Source organism: Magallana gigas, chromosome 3 (genome assembly GCF_963853765.1).
Source record: "Magallana gigas chromosome 3, xbMagGiga1.1, whole genome shotgun sequence".
NCBI lineage: Eukaryota > Metazoa > Mollusca > Bivalvia > Ostreida > Ostreidae > Magallana > Magallana gigas.
The window spans coordinates 18,103,481-18,118,366 of record NC_088855.1 but is presented as its reverse complement, the minus strand read 5'-3'; the positions used below and the strand labels follow the sequence as shown (position 1 = coordinate 18,118,366).

Here is a 14,886-nt window from a genome sequence, read left to right as displayed (position 1 = left end):
TAACAGTTCAGTCAGTACGTCTATCCTTGTCCAGTTCCTGCAATCTCAATTACCAAAGAAAATAACAAAAAAAAAAAAAATAGGAAGGCATAGAATTAATTATGACGCAAAATAAATAATGAAAATATGATGTCACCTATATACATACAAGAAGGAGTTCTTATTTACTGGAGTTGTTACAAAAGTATAACAAAGCTGACTGGGTATTTATATACTTTTATTCTCTCATAACTGTGTATAATGTTGGATATTCGTCTATACAACCTGTTTTTTTTCTGATTAACCACAATGTTTTGCATCGGTGTTGGACTTTGAGCTTCAGTGTGCCTACCCCGGGGGACAAATGAGGTGTTACGAACAAGAAGGCGCTCTCAGTCTATTGGTAGACAGGCCTGAAAAATCGTCAGTAGAAATTCAGCCGTCCTAAGTTAACTAGTGCAAGTTGCCCTGACTCTCTATATAAGTCGCAGCGTTCAGCAACTTTTTCACACCATACATACTGCTCCGACACCTATTATGATACCTATTACTCTGTGTTTTGTAATTTTCGCTGCCTGCTTCGCCCTGAACCATGGGCAGCTGACAGGCGGCGGCGATCTTCCCTCTGTAAACTTTAGCGACTTTCCCCCGCCAGTTCCAAATGCGCCTGATCTCCAGAGAGCTGGACTCTATCAAAACCGAAATTCCCTGGGATCCAACAGTGGAAGACTTTCTGGAGCTCTCTCGGACCAGAATATGATTATGGAGCCTTCCGGTGGTATGGACTTTGGTCTCGGTAACCAAAACACGGCCTTTGGCAGACAGTCTGGGGGTTTAGGATCTGGATTAAACCAGAATCCCTCCTCCATGGGATCTCTTGGTGGCACCAGCTTTGGAAGTATGGGATCCGTCGATAGCGGCATGGGATCCATGGGTATGAGATCTGTCGATAGCGGCATGGGATCCATGGGTATGGGATCTTTCGATGGCGGCATGGGATCCATGGGTATGGGATCTTCCGATGGCGGCATGGGATCCATGGGTATGGGAGGTATGGATGTCGGTTCTGGATTTGGAAATCCCAGTGGGTCTTTTGGAGAAATCCCAAGCTCAGGTCTAGACCAAGGCATGGGCCTTTCTAACAGTGCTGGCCAGATGACTGGACAAGGAGCGGTTGCACCCTCCGTTGGCCCATATCAAGCAAACAGAAACTACTACATGGCAGGTCCTACCCCCATTGTTCCCGGTGCACGCGGAGTGACCAGAAACATTAGCAGACGACCAATGACCATCATGAGACCACCGCCCATAATCCTTCTCCCCCCTCCTCAACGTCGCCGCGGCCCGTTCTCTCTGTTCCAACGTCGCCCTAGGGTCAACCTGATCCCCATTGGACCCCCAGTGCCTCTTCCATTTACCCCTGGACAGTTCTAGAGAGCGCGGTAGGTTGTATGTAGTCGGTTGTGTCAGACCTTTGCAGAGTGTCTCCATGATATTCGCATTTTCGTTTTATGTGACATCGACTGGTTTTTGGGGAATTTATCATCAAAGTCTAAACAATTCGACGTCATTATATTTTAATAATCGATGGTTGGAGAGAAGGGCTGATTAAAAAGAGAAATAGATCGCTTAAATTTTAATGTAACGTATATTAATTTTAAATTGGTAACTTGTGTTAACATTTTTAAAATAACTAGTATTTGTATATATGCTAACATTATTTAATCAATTTCCAACTATTAATCGTATCTCATGATCACTATTCTAACAAGTACATTTAAAATTCCACCAGATTAGTACATGCTATTAATATTGTTAATACTGAGAGAAAAACGCATTTTCTCGAATGCTGAAGATGCATGCACGATTAAAGACAGCATTTTTGTTTTTTGTTTTTCAGCCTTTGGCAGCCATATTGCAACGTGTCAGATGTTGGTGACGTCACTTCAGCGCAACGTGTATTAAGTGTCCAATATCAGCATTAAAACTTGTATGAAATAAACATGGAGTCGGTGTTTTTGTCCTGCGGTACCAAGACTTTAACAATTTTATACGTTTGAAATAAAATGGTTATTTCTTAAAAATCAACGTTTTGCTGTCAAACTTTGGTTCAATAAATATATTTCAAAAATTCATTAGTATTTTCTTTGACTGGAAAAAAAAAAACTTCTTGATGGTCATGTTTGCAACATCAAATGATATCAGCCTTGGGACATAAGATCAACTGATCATAAAAATTCCTAGATTCCTTTAGTGTGTATATTGCAACAAGATCCTAATTTGCATTTTACGTTCTCTTGGTATGTTGATCGATATAAAAAATAATATTCCGAGTCTAAAATCTGAATACAAATTCTGACTTCAGTCGAAGACACGTCCCAATCACAAAGCCTGGTCAATATGACCAAACCAAAAATGATGTATTTTGCAAACACTAAGTGTGCAGAATCTGCGATTTCTGTTGAATTCTTTCAAATATAAATCATTGTTTTAAAACTCAGGGACATATCTGGTTTTGAAATGATGTACAATTTAGCAAGGGGTCTGAGACAATAAGGCTCCCTTGGGTCAAAGGCAAAGCCCTAATGGGGGCCCACTGGGCAATACTTCTAGAAGCTCCTTGATTCTGGCAATTTATAAAGCAGACCACTTGCCCTAAATCATGAATTCAGTTCATCATAGTACAAATTTTGTGATTATATTGTTAATCAAATTTTGAAGATTTGGGAATTACAAGGATTCAATCATTTTTGAATAAGCTCATATTAATCACAGTGATTGTAATATTACTACGAGAAAATGTTTAAACCAAGGCGTTTTTTGTGTCAATAGCATATAAGCTGCTGCAGATAATCCTGTTTCTTAAAAATGAGGTGCATAATGCAATAGGGAAGTTAGATTAACTGCAGAGTAAATTAATCCAGTCTCATTCAATACAGAGATGGCTCACCATATATTCCTGATGCAGATCTAGGCAAAGACAACTAAACAAAGCACTCATTTCATGTGTGTATTTTTACAAAATATAATTTAATCTGAAATCACATCACATATGGTCCTAATTCATACAAAAAACAAATTAACAATAAATACATTGGAAGTTTGTAAGTTATACAATATCATACAAATATCTATCTGCTTAATAAATAAGTTCTGTCTGAAGACAGGTACTAATATCGCAAAATGGCTTTCTAAAATGAACGGCATGTGTCAATCAAATTCCATAGGAATAAATTTTGTTTGAAAAGTCTTCACAACTTCTGCTGAGATGAACATACTCTCTCACGAGATTCTACTTCAAATATAAGCTTGATACTTTTCTTTCTCTAAATTATATTTCATGGAAATTTAAAAAATCAGCTTAATTAACCCTCTGTGCACTGAAAGGAACAATGCTAGCATTTGTCAAAAATAAGAAATAACAGAATTAAATCTCTCTATAAATTCAAAACACTGAGTCCTTTAACTGACATACTAGCATATGAAATCATGCAGCTGAAAAATGTTTTCCCCAACATGATCAAGTTTTGAATTGATCATGTTGATCAATTTGAATTGATCATGGGGAGGGGGGATAGGCACAAATTGGATTACTCGACTATCACAACACATCGTATAGCACCTATCACATGATAGTGGTTCCAAAAGCAGCACTTTCTCATGGAGAAATGTACACGTCCAAAACACAAGCAACCTCTATATTATTGTGTAACAGATTTTCCTATAGCAACTTTCCAATTGTGTGACATTAATGAACATATAAGTTACAGACTTTTCCATTCAATAATTTTCTTACAAACAAATAAATTTTCCGACTTTTCTGTAACAAAACATAATCTTTGGAATGCAGTAATTTTAATAAGATTTGTTGGAATGTACATTTCTTCTCCAGATACAAAGACTCTATTTCTATAATTAACTAACTGCTTCATATCACAGACAATTCGCAATTTAACAAAAAACACACGTAAAAAAAATCTATATTACATGCACTTGCTAACATCACTATGAACATCTTAACAACACAACTGCTTTTAGGATGTAACAAAAATATTATGGCAGCATATTTTGATTAAATGAAGACATTCACACGGACATTCTACATTGGCAAGAAACTCCAGAGTTCTTTCCCTTTGGAAAATGTCTCTCTTTGGCTATTATCAAGAAACACAGTTCCCTTTCAATCCAATGCAGAAAATTGTTTGTACATAAACCAATCACATACTACATAATTGTTCTGTCACCTGTGGCAAACGACTTGTGATGATGATGTGGATGATTGGAAATTGAAATCACAATGAATACGACCAGTCTGTAATATCTGTTTCCTAATCAAGCAACGAAACTACTGGCTGAGATAGGGAGAAGAAGAAAAATATTCACTATACCTGAGACAAATTCATCCCAATGTTTTCAACCTAGAATACATTTCATTAACTAAGCATAACATTGAAGAAAATGTTAAGAAAATGGCACTTGTTCTGAACAACCTCTTGACTCTTATAAATGAATTCACATATGTTTGTGCAATATACACAATCCCACACTCATCTTTCTAATGGACTAGATGAACTCGTGAGACTGGACATGAACTTCACTGACAGCCAATCAAAAGGCAAGATTTTTTCATCATCTCGTAAGTTTTTTGAAAATGTTTTTGCCCTTGGAGAGAATGCTGGAACTCTTCTTTTTCTGCTTGGCGTCCTCGGGGGATGTTGGCTGCAGTGTTGAGTAAAGATGGCTCTGATTGGCTACAGAGTTCATTGAATCATGTGATAACTGTTGGTCCAATTGTGAGCCAGGTCCCATTTTCTGCGTCTAGAAATATTTGCACAGATAATCCATTACATTGTCATATAGATATGCTTTCTATACACAAAAAGAAAAAAATATCAGTAACGCAGTTACAGTTGATATTTTTAAAATCTAAGGCTTTCCCCCGGAATGAATTATACATGTGTAATTATTGAGATTTAGATGATTTTTTTTTTTATTAGAATCTAATTCACTAACATGTGGTAGTTCATTGTGTATATATCGTTTACCTTGGTGCTAAAATTATATGCAGCATATATATATAATACAGTATTAATTAAGATATACTCTTGTTACCTGATCAGATTCTATTTAAATTAATAATATATAGCCTACCACAAAAATTAAAAAAAAAAAATATTTGAATTCATCTTTTAAAAAAGATTATATCCTCTTTAATTAAAGTACACTAACTTCCTTTGATAAAATAATGGATGCAAAGTATATATAAAATTTAAATATGCTTTATGAATTCTCAATTAACCTTTTTTTCTATGAAATCCTCAAGCTATTAAGGTCTTATACACGTATCTAATATCTTGCATAAAGTTTGAACTAAATGTTTTTTCTCCAAATAATATCAGTGTTAACAAAACTAAAAAACACAACTAGCAAATCACTCGAGTCAAAGCATTCTGGCATTGCAGATAGAAGAGTATAAAATAAATTAAAATTTCATTACAAATTATCATTGTTATGAACAACTGTGGAATCATTTAAATTTGTGGGGGCTAATTTTCATGGATTGCAGGTCTTTTGCTTATTTGTGGGTAATTTCATGGATGCTTTAGTTTTCAGTTTCAGTTAGAAACTAATTCTTTCAAAATTTTGTTTTGCTGAGGATGTAAATTCATGGGGGGAGGGCTACCCACAAATACCACGAAAATTGAGCCACCATGAATTCTAATGATTCGACGGTATGTCTGCATCTGTTAACTTTTTAACAATCTAATAGCGAGTCAAAACTTGCAACCCCCCCCCCCCCCCCAATAAAAAAATCCAAAAGTATCAAAACAATCATAAATCAAAAGATTTCCTCTTTTTATCAATAAAATTAAAAATATATGAAATGAAACTTCAAGCATCATATATTTTCTTCAAACCACAAAATGAGGAAATCATATGAAGCAAAAAAAGAAAACAACAAACTAACCCTCTTTAGAGGAGACAATGCTCTGTAAAGGAATACACAGGTATAGAGAGAGAGAAAGAGTGACAGCTCTAATCAAATCAGTGCACTAATTAAGAAGAAATAATTCTGAATATTGTGAGAGTAATTAAAAAGAGTGTGATATGAACTAAAATTAATAATGTAAAATGGCTGAACTGCATTTTACAAACCACTTTTTCCGATATCTCTGTCAAAAAGAAGAATAAAATTTCATGAGTGGCCATATATGACAGTATATTCCCGGCAAGAGCATTAGTTTCCTCCGACAAAGCAGAGTGACGATTTCGTCCATGACTGGTACTGTACTACACAGCATGCAAGTGGATTGTGGAGAGCCTATAAAAGTTACTGCTTCACTACATCCTCCTCTTTGCAGAAATTACAGGTGAAGGTGAATGCAGTCAAAATTTGCAGTTATCTTGCTTTAGTCATGTGGAAAAACTCATAGTGATTAATATTTACATAAACTCACGTCACAAATTTTTGATTAACATTGCAAATATTTAAAATTATTTGATGTGTTAAATTAAGAAAATCAATCACTTCAAGCAAGTAATTTTAATTTGCAAAACAATTACAACTTTCTGTATTCATTGATTTTCAAAACAAACTATATTAAAAAAAATTAATTGAATGCATTAAGATTTTTTTTTTAAATGCAAAGGTAAAAATAAAGCCGTACAAAGAAACGAAAAAACACAGGTACATGAAGTAGCATTTACTAAAAAAATAAAAATTAAAGCATTATATATATTGACTAGAAAATCATGACTGAGTTGGGTTATAGATTTTTGACTGAACACAAGAGGTGAATTTCCACACATGCATGCGTATGTCGACAGCCACGCCACCTACTTTGTCCGCTGTGAGGTCAGAGTTCCGAGACAAATTACTGAGACTCTCGCCTGACCTGGCAGGGGAGATAACACTGGCGCTCTCCAGGACTTCGTCGTCGCTCAGCGGGGCCTCCTGCAGGAAGTTGGAGGGAACCAGTCCGCGCCGCCCGTTGAACTCGCCCATGAAGAATCCGTCATCATCCATGTCACCATAAATTGTGATCGTGTCGCCACTTCTGAAGGCCAGCTCCACCTAAGAATTTTCAGATTAATAAATGTCTTAACATCAATACACTTGCTAATGAAATATATGCCTTCATAAAAAAAAAAAAAGCTAACGAAAATTTTTCATTACCCGGTACTTATAAAGCATGAAAATTCAAAATTCTGAAGTATATAACACTGGTACTACATGTATTTATATCAGCAGAAAATATACCTAACCATCAAACATCAATATATCATACATTATGAAACATGGGTATGATCTCTTTGGTTTTAACAAATTTTGTGTGCGGCCACCCTATAAGCTCCTTACCTCAGCATCAACATTTGGTGAAAGCTCCTGAGGATCATAGTCATAAAGTGCCACCATCTTCCTCATCTGTGCACTGGAAGTTACCGTGGAGACTTTGGCTGGACTGACCCTTGACCCCAGGTCAGCTGGTTTCATGTAGTTATCTGCATTAATTTTGTAACAACAGAATTAACAAATCATTAGAGCAATGGAAAATTTCTTGAATTAGTGAGTCACTTTTTAAAATCCCTGCAAGCCTGCATACAAGATAAGAAAAACGATGGTGTACTTAATGTAACAATACTGAGGAAAAGAAAAAAAAATTAAGGTACTAAAATCACAAAATAAATAATTCCATGATGAATTCACTTCTGAGAAAATGCAGTGTGCCAAAAATCTTGTGTTATAATTATGATAAAATCAGCATTGATTAAGACAAAGGTTTTATGTTGGACTCACTGGAGAGCTGCATGCTGGGATTGAATCCGGTCTGGCTCTCCTTCAGGAGCTGTTCCGCGAGTTCCGTGTCTTCCACCTGGACCTCGGACACCATGTTACACGGGACAAAGCCAACCCGACCGTTACACTCCCCACGGTAAAACCCGTCGGCATCCTTGTCTCCGTAAATCTGCGGAATAGTAATTATACATTCATGAATCACATCTACATGTATGCTAACCACTTAAATGGTGGAACGTTACATCATAATTTTTTTTAAGTGGACTGTTCAAGTATCCATTCTGAGAAATTTTATCATTTAAAGAAGGCTTTGAATTATTTGATAGCAACTTTCTTGTATTTTTCAAAAGCAGTCAACAAGTTTATTTTTGAAACATTGAAACCTTGAAATAAATGTCTTATAAAAAATCCAACTTATTCTGTAGATGTAAGTATTCAGTTATGTTATAATGTTACACCTTAATATATGCATCAGATTTATGCAAGAAGGTGAGAAAACTTGCATAACAAGTCCTTTCCCCAGGGAACTCAAGAAATTTGTCAAATACATGTATATAGGTCAGTTGGTGAACAAGCTATATAGATCCAAAGTCTAACTACAATTAAATGGCAAATATTAGTCATAAATGCTCTATATACTGCAAGTGCTCAAAGATAAAATATGGCTGAAGATGAGTGATGAAATGATGATGATTGGGGCTTATCTAACATTCAAAATGTGTATTATAGCATGTAACCTGAAAAACACAACAAAATTGAGAATATAAATCAAACTCAAATCTTTGGCAATTGTCAAGCTTCATTACCTTGATAATTTGCCCCTCTTTAAAAGGGAGTTCCTCATCCAAACATTCAACATTTGGTGACATACTCTCAGGGTCATAATCAAACAAGGCCACAAACAAACGGATTCGATTATCCTCGATCGGCGGATTGATCTCTCCACTGATCGAGTCCACATCTCCACTGTCGTCACAATCTGATAAGTCTAGTTGGGGGACATGATGCACTCCGCTATTGTCCAGTCGACCGTCAGAAACCGTCGATGCCAGGGACACATCGTTAGCATTTGAGTCACTGTAAGTCTTACTGTCCGCCAAGTCCCTGTGAGGACTAGAGTCCCTCTGAGGACTAACCCTGTGTGGACTATTCCGCGGACTTCCTCCGTGCCTGGGACTCCTCCTTTGAGGCTTGACCGGTCTCTGATCATGAGGTGGCGAAGTCTCATTCTTATTGGAGGCATGGCTCTCTGGATAAAGCCTCCTCCGAGGGTCTGGAGGTAACACATGATTTGAAGTGTTTTTCTCGTTCTTGTATTGCAATTCACTAGTCACATGACCATCCCTTTGTGGGGAATTCTCACGGGAATGCCTTGAATGTCTGCCATTGGCCACAATTTCCTCACTTGGAGACACACTCGCCCCTGGGGAGACCGGCGATATATTTCGTGAGTGTCCTTTTGAACTATGATGGTCTGTTCGTTTGTGTTTCACAGGCGATTTAGAAACGTCTAACTCCTCCTCCGATATATCCACAGAATTTCCCCTTTCACTTCCACTGTCTCTTGTAATTTCTGTAAAGTGAGAAATTGAATAGCTTACAGATACAATGCATACAAAATACAAATAAAAAAGGACAAAAGCATGAAGCATCCTTTCAAATTCTTTGTTTGGCACTAACCAATTGCTGGTATCCTTGGCGATGACCTCGGTTTGGGTGAAGTCTCATTGGATTTGTGAGGGGTGGATGTTGTATGGGACTTGGCGCCTGTATTCTGGGAAAGGATCATTCAAATTTATGAAATTACAATTAAATGATGAACAAATTTCTTCATTATAAAAAATTTAGTGAGCTTGTTACAAATACATACAGGAATCTTGAATAATAAATGAAATGAACTTGTTATGGAGTTAAAATTTGACTTTTAAAGTTTCTGCTTATATATTTCTACTGAACACAACAAGCAGTCAGCAAAGGCTATATATACACAAAAACACAGAGATACAATGTTCAGGCAAGACAGGAGGTAGGGCGGTGAGGCAAATAATTAAACTGCTTGGTGTGAGAAGGGGCTAGTGTTCATGCTGTCAAGATTTGGTTTGTTTCATTTTAGCTTCTTGTTTTCTTGCATTGTCTTCAATCTGTGTGGTATGTAATAATTTGTGTTTCTGTTTAGAATGTTTAAGTAAACTGCAATCCGAAATCGTAAACTTCAGCAGACAGATAAGGTAAATGGTATCCAGTCTGATTGACTGTACTTGTACCATAATCAGTGTCACAACATCCATGATATTATCATGGACATCCATAATATTAAAAAAAGATATGTCAATACACACACATTCTAGTCCCTAGTAAAATAACTAGCCATTCACATTCCAAGAGGAATATTAATTTAAACACTCTTCAAACAACGCAAACACCATATCAAAATTCAAAACATCGCAATTAGGCTATTAAAAAAAAACCACACCACCAATTAATTTCTTTTAGTTAATTTCAAAATTTCTACCACCAGACGACATCAACTAGTAGATTTTTTGTCCCATAATGCATTAGTAAAAAGTGTACACTCGGTTCACACGCTATGTGTCTAACCTTGCTGAGTGGGGTGTGACCGTTTAGCAGCTGTGGGCTGAGCTTACTGGGAGGCGGCCCCTGATCGGTGGCCTCCTCCAAAACCTCCTCCTCCACCTCCTCTGGGATGTCAGAAAGCTCCGAGGTGCTGCTACCCTCGATAAAATCATCCCCGTACTCTATATTGTCAAGCACTGGACTCTGTTAAATCGAAACATGTGGCCCTTGTAAGCAAAGAAAGTGCTGGAATTTCTTTAAGCGTTTTATGGGGTTGGAAAGGATAGTGTGTGGGTGGGATGGGAATTAAGGGATCCAAGTTCAGATTTCAAATAATTTTCATGTTTTGCCAAGTCAAATATGATAAATATTTCTTTTTTTTTTTTGGGGGGGGGGGGGGGGGGGAGGGGGTTGTGATGGGAAAGAGTAACATGTTTAAATTATCCATGTTCTGCCAAACTCCAGAAATCCAGGGTTCCAGATTTTTTGCTCCAGCACAATCTTTGGTGTCCAGACCATATAGAGCAGACCATGCAATTTGTTAATTAGATGACCAGTGTTATTTATCATGCATGTTATTTCCTTTAAAGCTAAGCATTCAAGTTATTCAAGTTAAATTTGTTATTCTCTTAAAGACTTATGAAAAAAAATAATTTCAAAGTAAACTTAATTGTTAATAAATATTATCATTTGGTTCAGTAAATTATGGAAATCTGAATTAATATATCAGCATCATGCCTTTAATTAAATGTTAAACATTGAAAGAGGAAGATCATATGAAGAAAGTTGAAAATGCATGTATAAATTTTAAGTGTGTCAGGATAAAAAAGTTCTTAAAAGTGCACAAGCTCAAAGTAAATAAATGTATGAAGAGAAATTGTTGGTCAAAAGTAATTTGACATTTTTTAAATGTTGGAATATTACAGATTATCAGTAATGAAGTTAAAATATACCCAGAAATGAATACAATGCATATTTGTTATTAATATCATACCATATCTATAATTCATTAATTTTAATTTGCTACAATAACCACGTATTATCCAGATGATGTACCTGCATTTAAATCCATGTTTCTCTGAATTTTTAAGCACTTTTAGTAAAATGAGTTGACACTCTTGATTTATGCATACTATCATTATATTCAATAGAAGTACACATATGCTCTTGCAATATTAAATAGAACCATGTTTGGAATTAGTAATTAGTGCAGAAAAGCTGATGTTAAAAAATATGATGGAAACATAGATGCATGCAAATACATAAAGATAATTCAATTGAGAAAAAAAAATACGAATGGAAACTAAATTTAAATGGGCAAGATTATAAACAATGTGAATGAACCTTTCAAGAATATGACATCAACTGTAAAGTTGCTCCAATTTTCACTCTTTCCATGATCTATTGTACTTTTTGATTGAAAAACAATTCAGATTGGAAAAAGTGATATACCGGTACATTTAGTTTATTGAGACTTCTTTGCTTCCCAAATTGAGTAAATATACGTATCCTAGATAAATTATAGTTTCTGCAGAAACTGCACGGATGCAATTTTAATGTCAAAATTTCTTCTCTCTGGTTATTGGCCAATAATTCTTGTATTTGAATGCAATGAATACTCAACACAGTTGATACTCAAGTTCAGGAAAGATTCAAGAATAGAGTACACTTTGTTAGGACCACCATTTTTACCTATATATGTAAGTGTTACAATTAAGTTTAAGAGTGTGTGGAAACTTCCAAAAACAAAAAAAAAGTCTGGAAAAATGATATCAGGTGTTCAGCTGGAATAAAATAATTGACAGTGAGGAACTAGGAAAACCTGTGTAGCAAGCTGTGCACATAGAAATGGCTGGCAGAAACGTGTTGTCATAGTTACCATGTTGCGCTCTGCTTCTGCAGCAATGCGGTTTATGACGGCATCAATGTCCTCATCTCCCTCCGATATGTCGGGAACAATTGAATTTAGGGGCATAGAGTTCTAAAGCAGGGGAGAGACCACATACAATTTTACTTTTCTGATTTGCATAGGTTTAAAGTAAATGTAGTTATTTCATTAAACCAGATACAAGATAAGCACTCAGTTAAGACTCTGAAAAAATGGGGGGGGCAAAACCATAACCTCAATCACCCTGTGCTAAAATATCAATCAAAATTGAGGATTTTTTCAAAATTTAAAATCAAACTTTTGTTCAATTTTCTTAGTGGTCAATGGGTTTATTTTACAGTAAGATAAAGGTGTTTGGTAATAAAAACCGCTATAATATTGGTAGTTATAATAAAGTTTGTATGATAATCAAGAAATCTATTCTATTTTATCGCGAAAGTAAAGCGTATGAATACCTTGACAGGTTGTTTGACAGGAGAGTCCTTTGTGACGTTTTTGGCAGCACCATCAGTGATTTCCTGGATAAGAGCCTGAGGGAGCTTGATCGAGTCCGAGTTTGAGGACTCGGTCTTGTCAGCCGTTACTGTGCGCACCAACAGCTGCTTTGGAATAAAGCCCTGGAAATCATCTGCACTCAGAATGATGTGGTCATCTGAAAAATAAAATTAAGATTCTTAGGTGAATAATCATACAATATGCTTTGCAAAAACTGTTAATCATCCAGATTTCAACTCAGCAACAAGTGTTGCGTGTAAACCAAATGAAAACAGGCAGATTTGAAAGTTTGAACATTTTCTGTCCTTCAATCTCTGTTTGCTACTTCTCTCACTGTTTTATCTGTTTTCCCCTTGTTAGCTACTTACTTGTAGGACCCTGGGCCTCTTTGACTCTCCTACCATCAGCAAAAACCACATAACCAGTTACCACTGCACCGTTGGAGAACCCCGAGGAGTCGATGGTGACCGGTATCCAGGTCAGCAGTAGCGTCCCCTCCTGGGGCCCCGCCTCCACCTGGACATTCAGTGGCGGCTCTGGAACACCTGTGTAACACCAAGGAAAATTACGATACAGCAAACAGTTACAACAAACATTCCTACCAGTATAAGGAATTCACATTTACAGCAAAGTCAGTTTGTTGTGATTTATTTTAGAAACTATAGGTAGAATGAAGGATGAAAAAGAAACTGGTTTAATGGTTTTTAACAACAGTTAAGTGTTTTTTAAAAAGACCAACGCACTTTTATCCTCAGATATTTGAGTCATATTAAAATTAAAATGAAATCAAGAAGCTAATGGAACCATTAAACAATTTTCACAGATGGCAATATGTAAACATATTTTTCTCTATAAAAATTCTAACAGTTACAGTTGAACTTCGATATCTCGAACACTGATATCTCAAATACAATGGATATGTTGAAGTGATTTGTAAGTCTTTTTCCAACCACTTATTTTTTAAATATTTTACCTTTGAAATCTCAATTAAATACTCAGATATCTTGTAGTTTTTAAGCATCTTGTTTGAGATACCAAAGTTTGATTGTATATTTTTCTCTATAAAAATTCTAAGTTATTCGCACTAACCTCCTGATGGTGTCTTGAAGATGACAAATGCTGACAGTTTCTCCTGTCTGCTGTTTGACAGACTGTCAGCAGTCACTGTCACTTTGTGTTCCATGGCAGGAGCCAGCCCTGAAGGAAAGATACATCAGGTCAATTCAAACCCAATTTTGAAATAAATCTCAAGCATGTGCTATAAATTGCATTAAACTGCTGAAGGATGGGAGTATTCATGCTTGGAGGGGTTTGGTTGGTTTGGAGAGTTCATTTCATTTATAGCGCATTTGATAAGTCAGAATTTTTACTCAAGAATTTTGGATCAATCCGAGGAAATCAAAAGATTTTTGGTGTAAAAAAATGAGAAGACATTAGTGGTATGATTTCTTTTGGGATTCACTTCATTTTTTGCAGGTTCACATATTAAAATGGATTCATTATGGAACTTGCAAAGATTTAGAGTATTACCAATAAATTCATCAAATGAAAAGATATAACTATTTGTTTCTAGATACAAATATATGACAGTATATAAAAATAATATTAGAAAATATATATCAACTATATATGTATATTTGATTTTATCTAGCAGCTATAGAAAAAATAATATTACCTTTAGTTTTTGCACAAAAGCAAATACGTTGAACATACACTAAAAATATCAAGGAATCTAAGAAACTTTCATTATTTCCAATACACTAAATTCTTCTTGATCTATACACAATATATGCATAGATTAACATTTGTCACTAGAGAATGTTTTGCAAGAAGGGTTATATCCCCTTACTGGAAAACCCGACACATTTTTGCACCTGGTCGCTAGACACATTTTTACACCTGGTCGCTACCTGTTAACGTATGAACACAAAGCCCTGGCTTCACTACTTGTACATCCTGTCCGTTAACACTTAGGGTGTGGCTATAGTTACTGTTACCCGGTAACCACGAGATTTGGGCGGAGTTAGAGGTTATTTCGCTAACTTTCAGGTCGCTAGGAGCAGGAACGGCATCTAGACAAGGCAATGAAAAAGGATTGAAGGTAGACAAAAAGGTAAGAATCAGGTGAGATTGAAGGTGGAGCACGTGAGGT

The 14,886-nt window shown here is 36.0% G+C and overlaps 2 protein-coding genes across 23 annotated transcripts in view; one reads left to right on the top strand and one right to left on the bottom strand.

Moving 5' to 3' along the window:
• The first annotated feature begins 256 nt into the window (after nt 1–256).
• On the top strand, nt 257–2,114 carry LOC105327512 (uncharacterized). Its single transcript, XM_034480815.2, has 2 exons — nt 257–1,421; nt 1,880–2,114. The coding sequence occupies exon 1, from the start codon at nt 517–519 to the stop codon at nt 1,411–1,413; it is 897 nt and encodes a 298-aa protein (XP_034336706.1). The 5' UTR covers nt 257–516; the 3' UTR covers nt 1,414–1,421; nt 1,880–2,114.
• Nucleotides 2,115–2,975: 861 nt separating this feature from the next.
• The window catches only part of LOC105327511 (RIMS-binding protein 2), a 66,080-nt gene continuing 54,169 nt past the window's right edge, over nt 2,976–14,886 (bottom strand). For 14 of the 22 annotated variants that reach the window (XM_066078725.1, XM_066078733.1, XM_066078727.1 and 11 more), the window contains 12 exons: nt 14,645–14,806; nt 13,824–13,931; nt 13,103–13,279; nt 12,695–12,891; nt 12,231–12,332; nt 10,376–10,555; nt 9,458–9,551; nt 8,584–9,350; nt 7,778–7,946; nt 7,340–7,482; nt 6,821–7,054; nt 2,976–4,797 (listed from right to left, as the gene is read on the bottom strand). In XM_066078725.1, the coding sequence (XP_065934797.1) occupies nt 4,609–4,797; nt 6,821–7,054; nt 7,340–7,482; nt 7,778–7,946; nt 8,584–9,350; nt 9,458–9,551; nt 10,376–10,555; nt 12,231–12,332; nt 12,695–12,891; nt 13,103–13,279; nt 13,824–13,931; nt 14,645–14,806 (2,522 nt within the window). In that variant the 3' untranslated portion in view covers nt 2,976–4,608. Of the gene's footprint in view, nt 4,798–6,135; nt 6,153–6,820; nt 7,055–7,339; nt 7,483–7,777; nt 7,947–8,583; nt 9,351–9,457; nt 9,552–10,375; nt 10,556–12,230; nt 12,333–12,694; nt 12,892–13,102; nt 13,280–13,823; nt 13,932–14,644; nt 14,807–14,886 lie in introns of all 22 variants that reach the window. The other 8 variants (XM_066078735.1, XM_066078736.1, XM_066078738.1 and 5 more) reach the window with 8 other exon arrangements.

Bases quoted from the DNA above. Each gene is read 5' to 3' on its own strand.
- LOC105327512 (XM_034480815.2), top strand. From the start codon at position 517: ATGATACCTATTACTCTGTGTTTTGTAATTTTCGCTGCCTGCTTCGCC.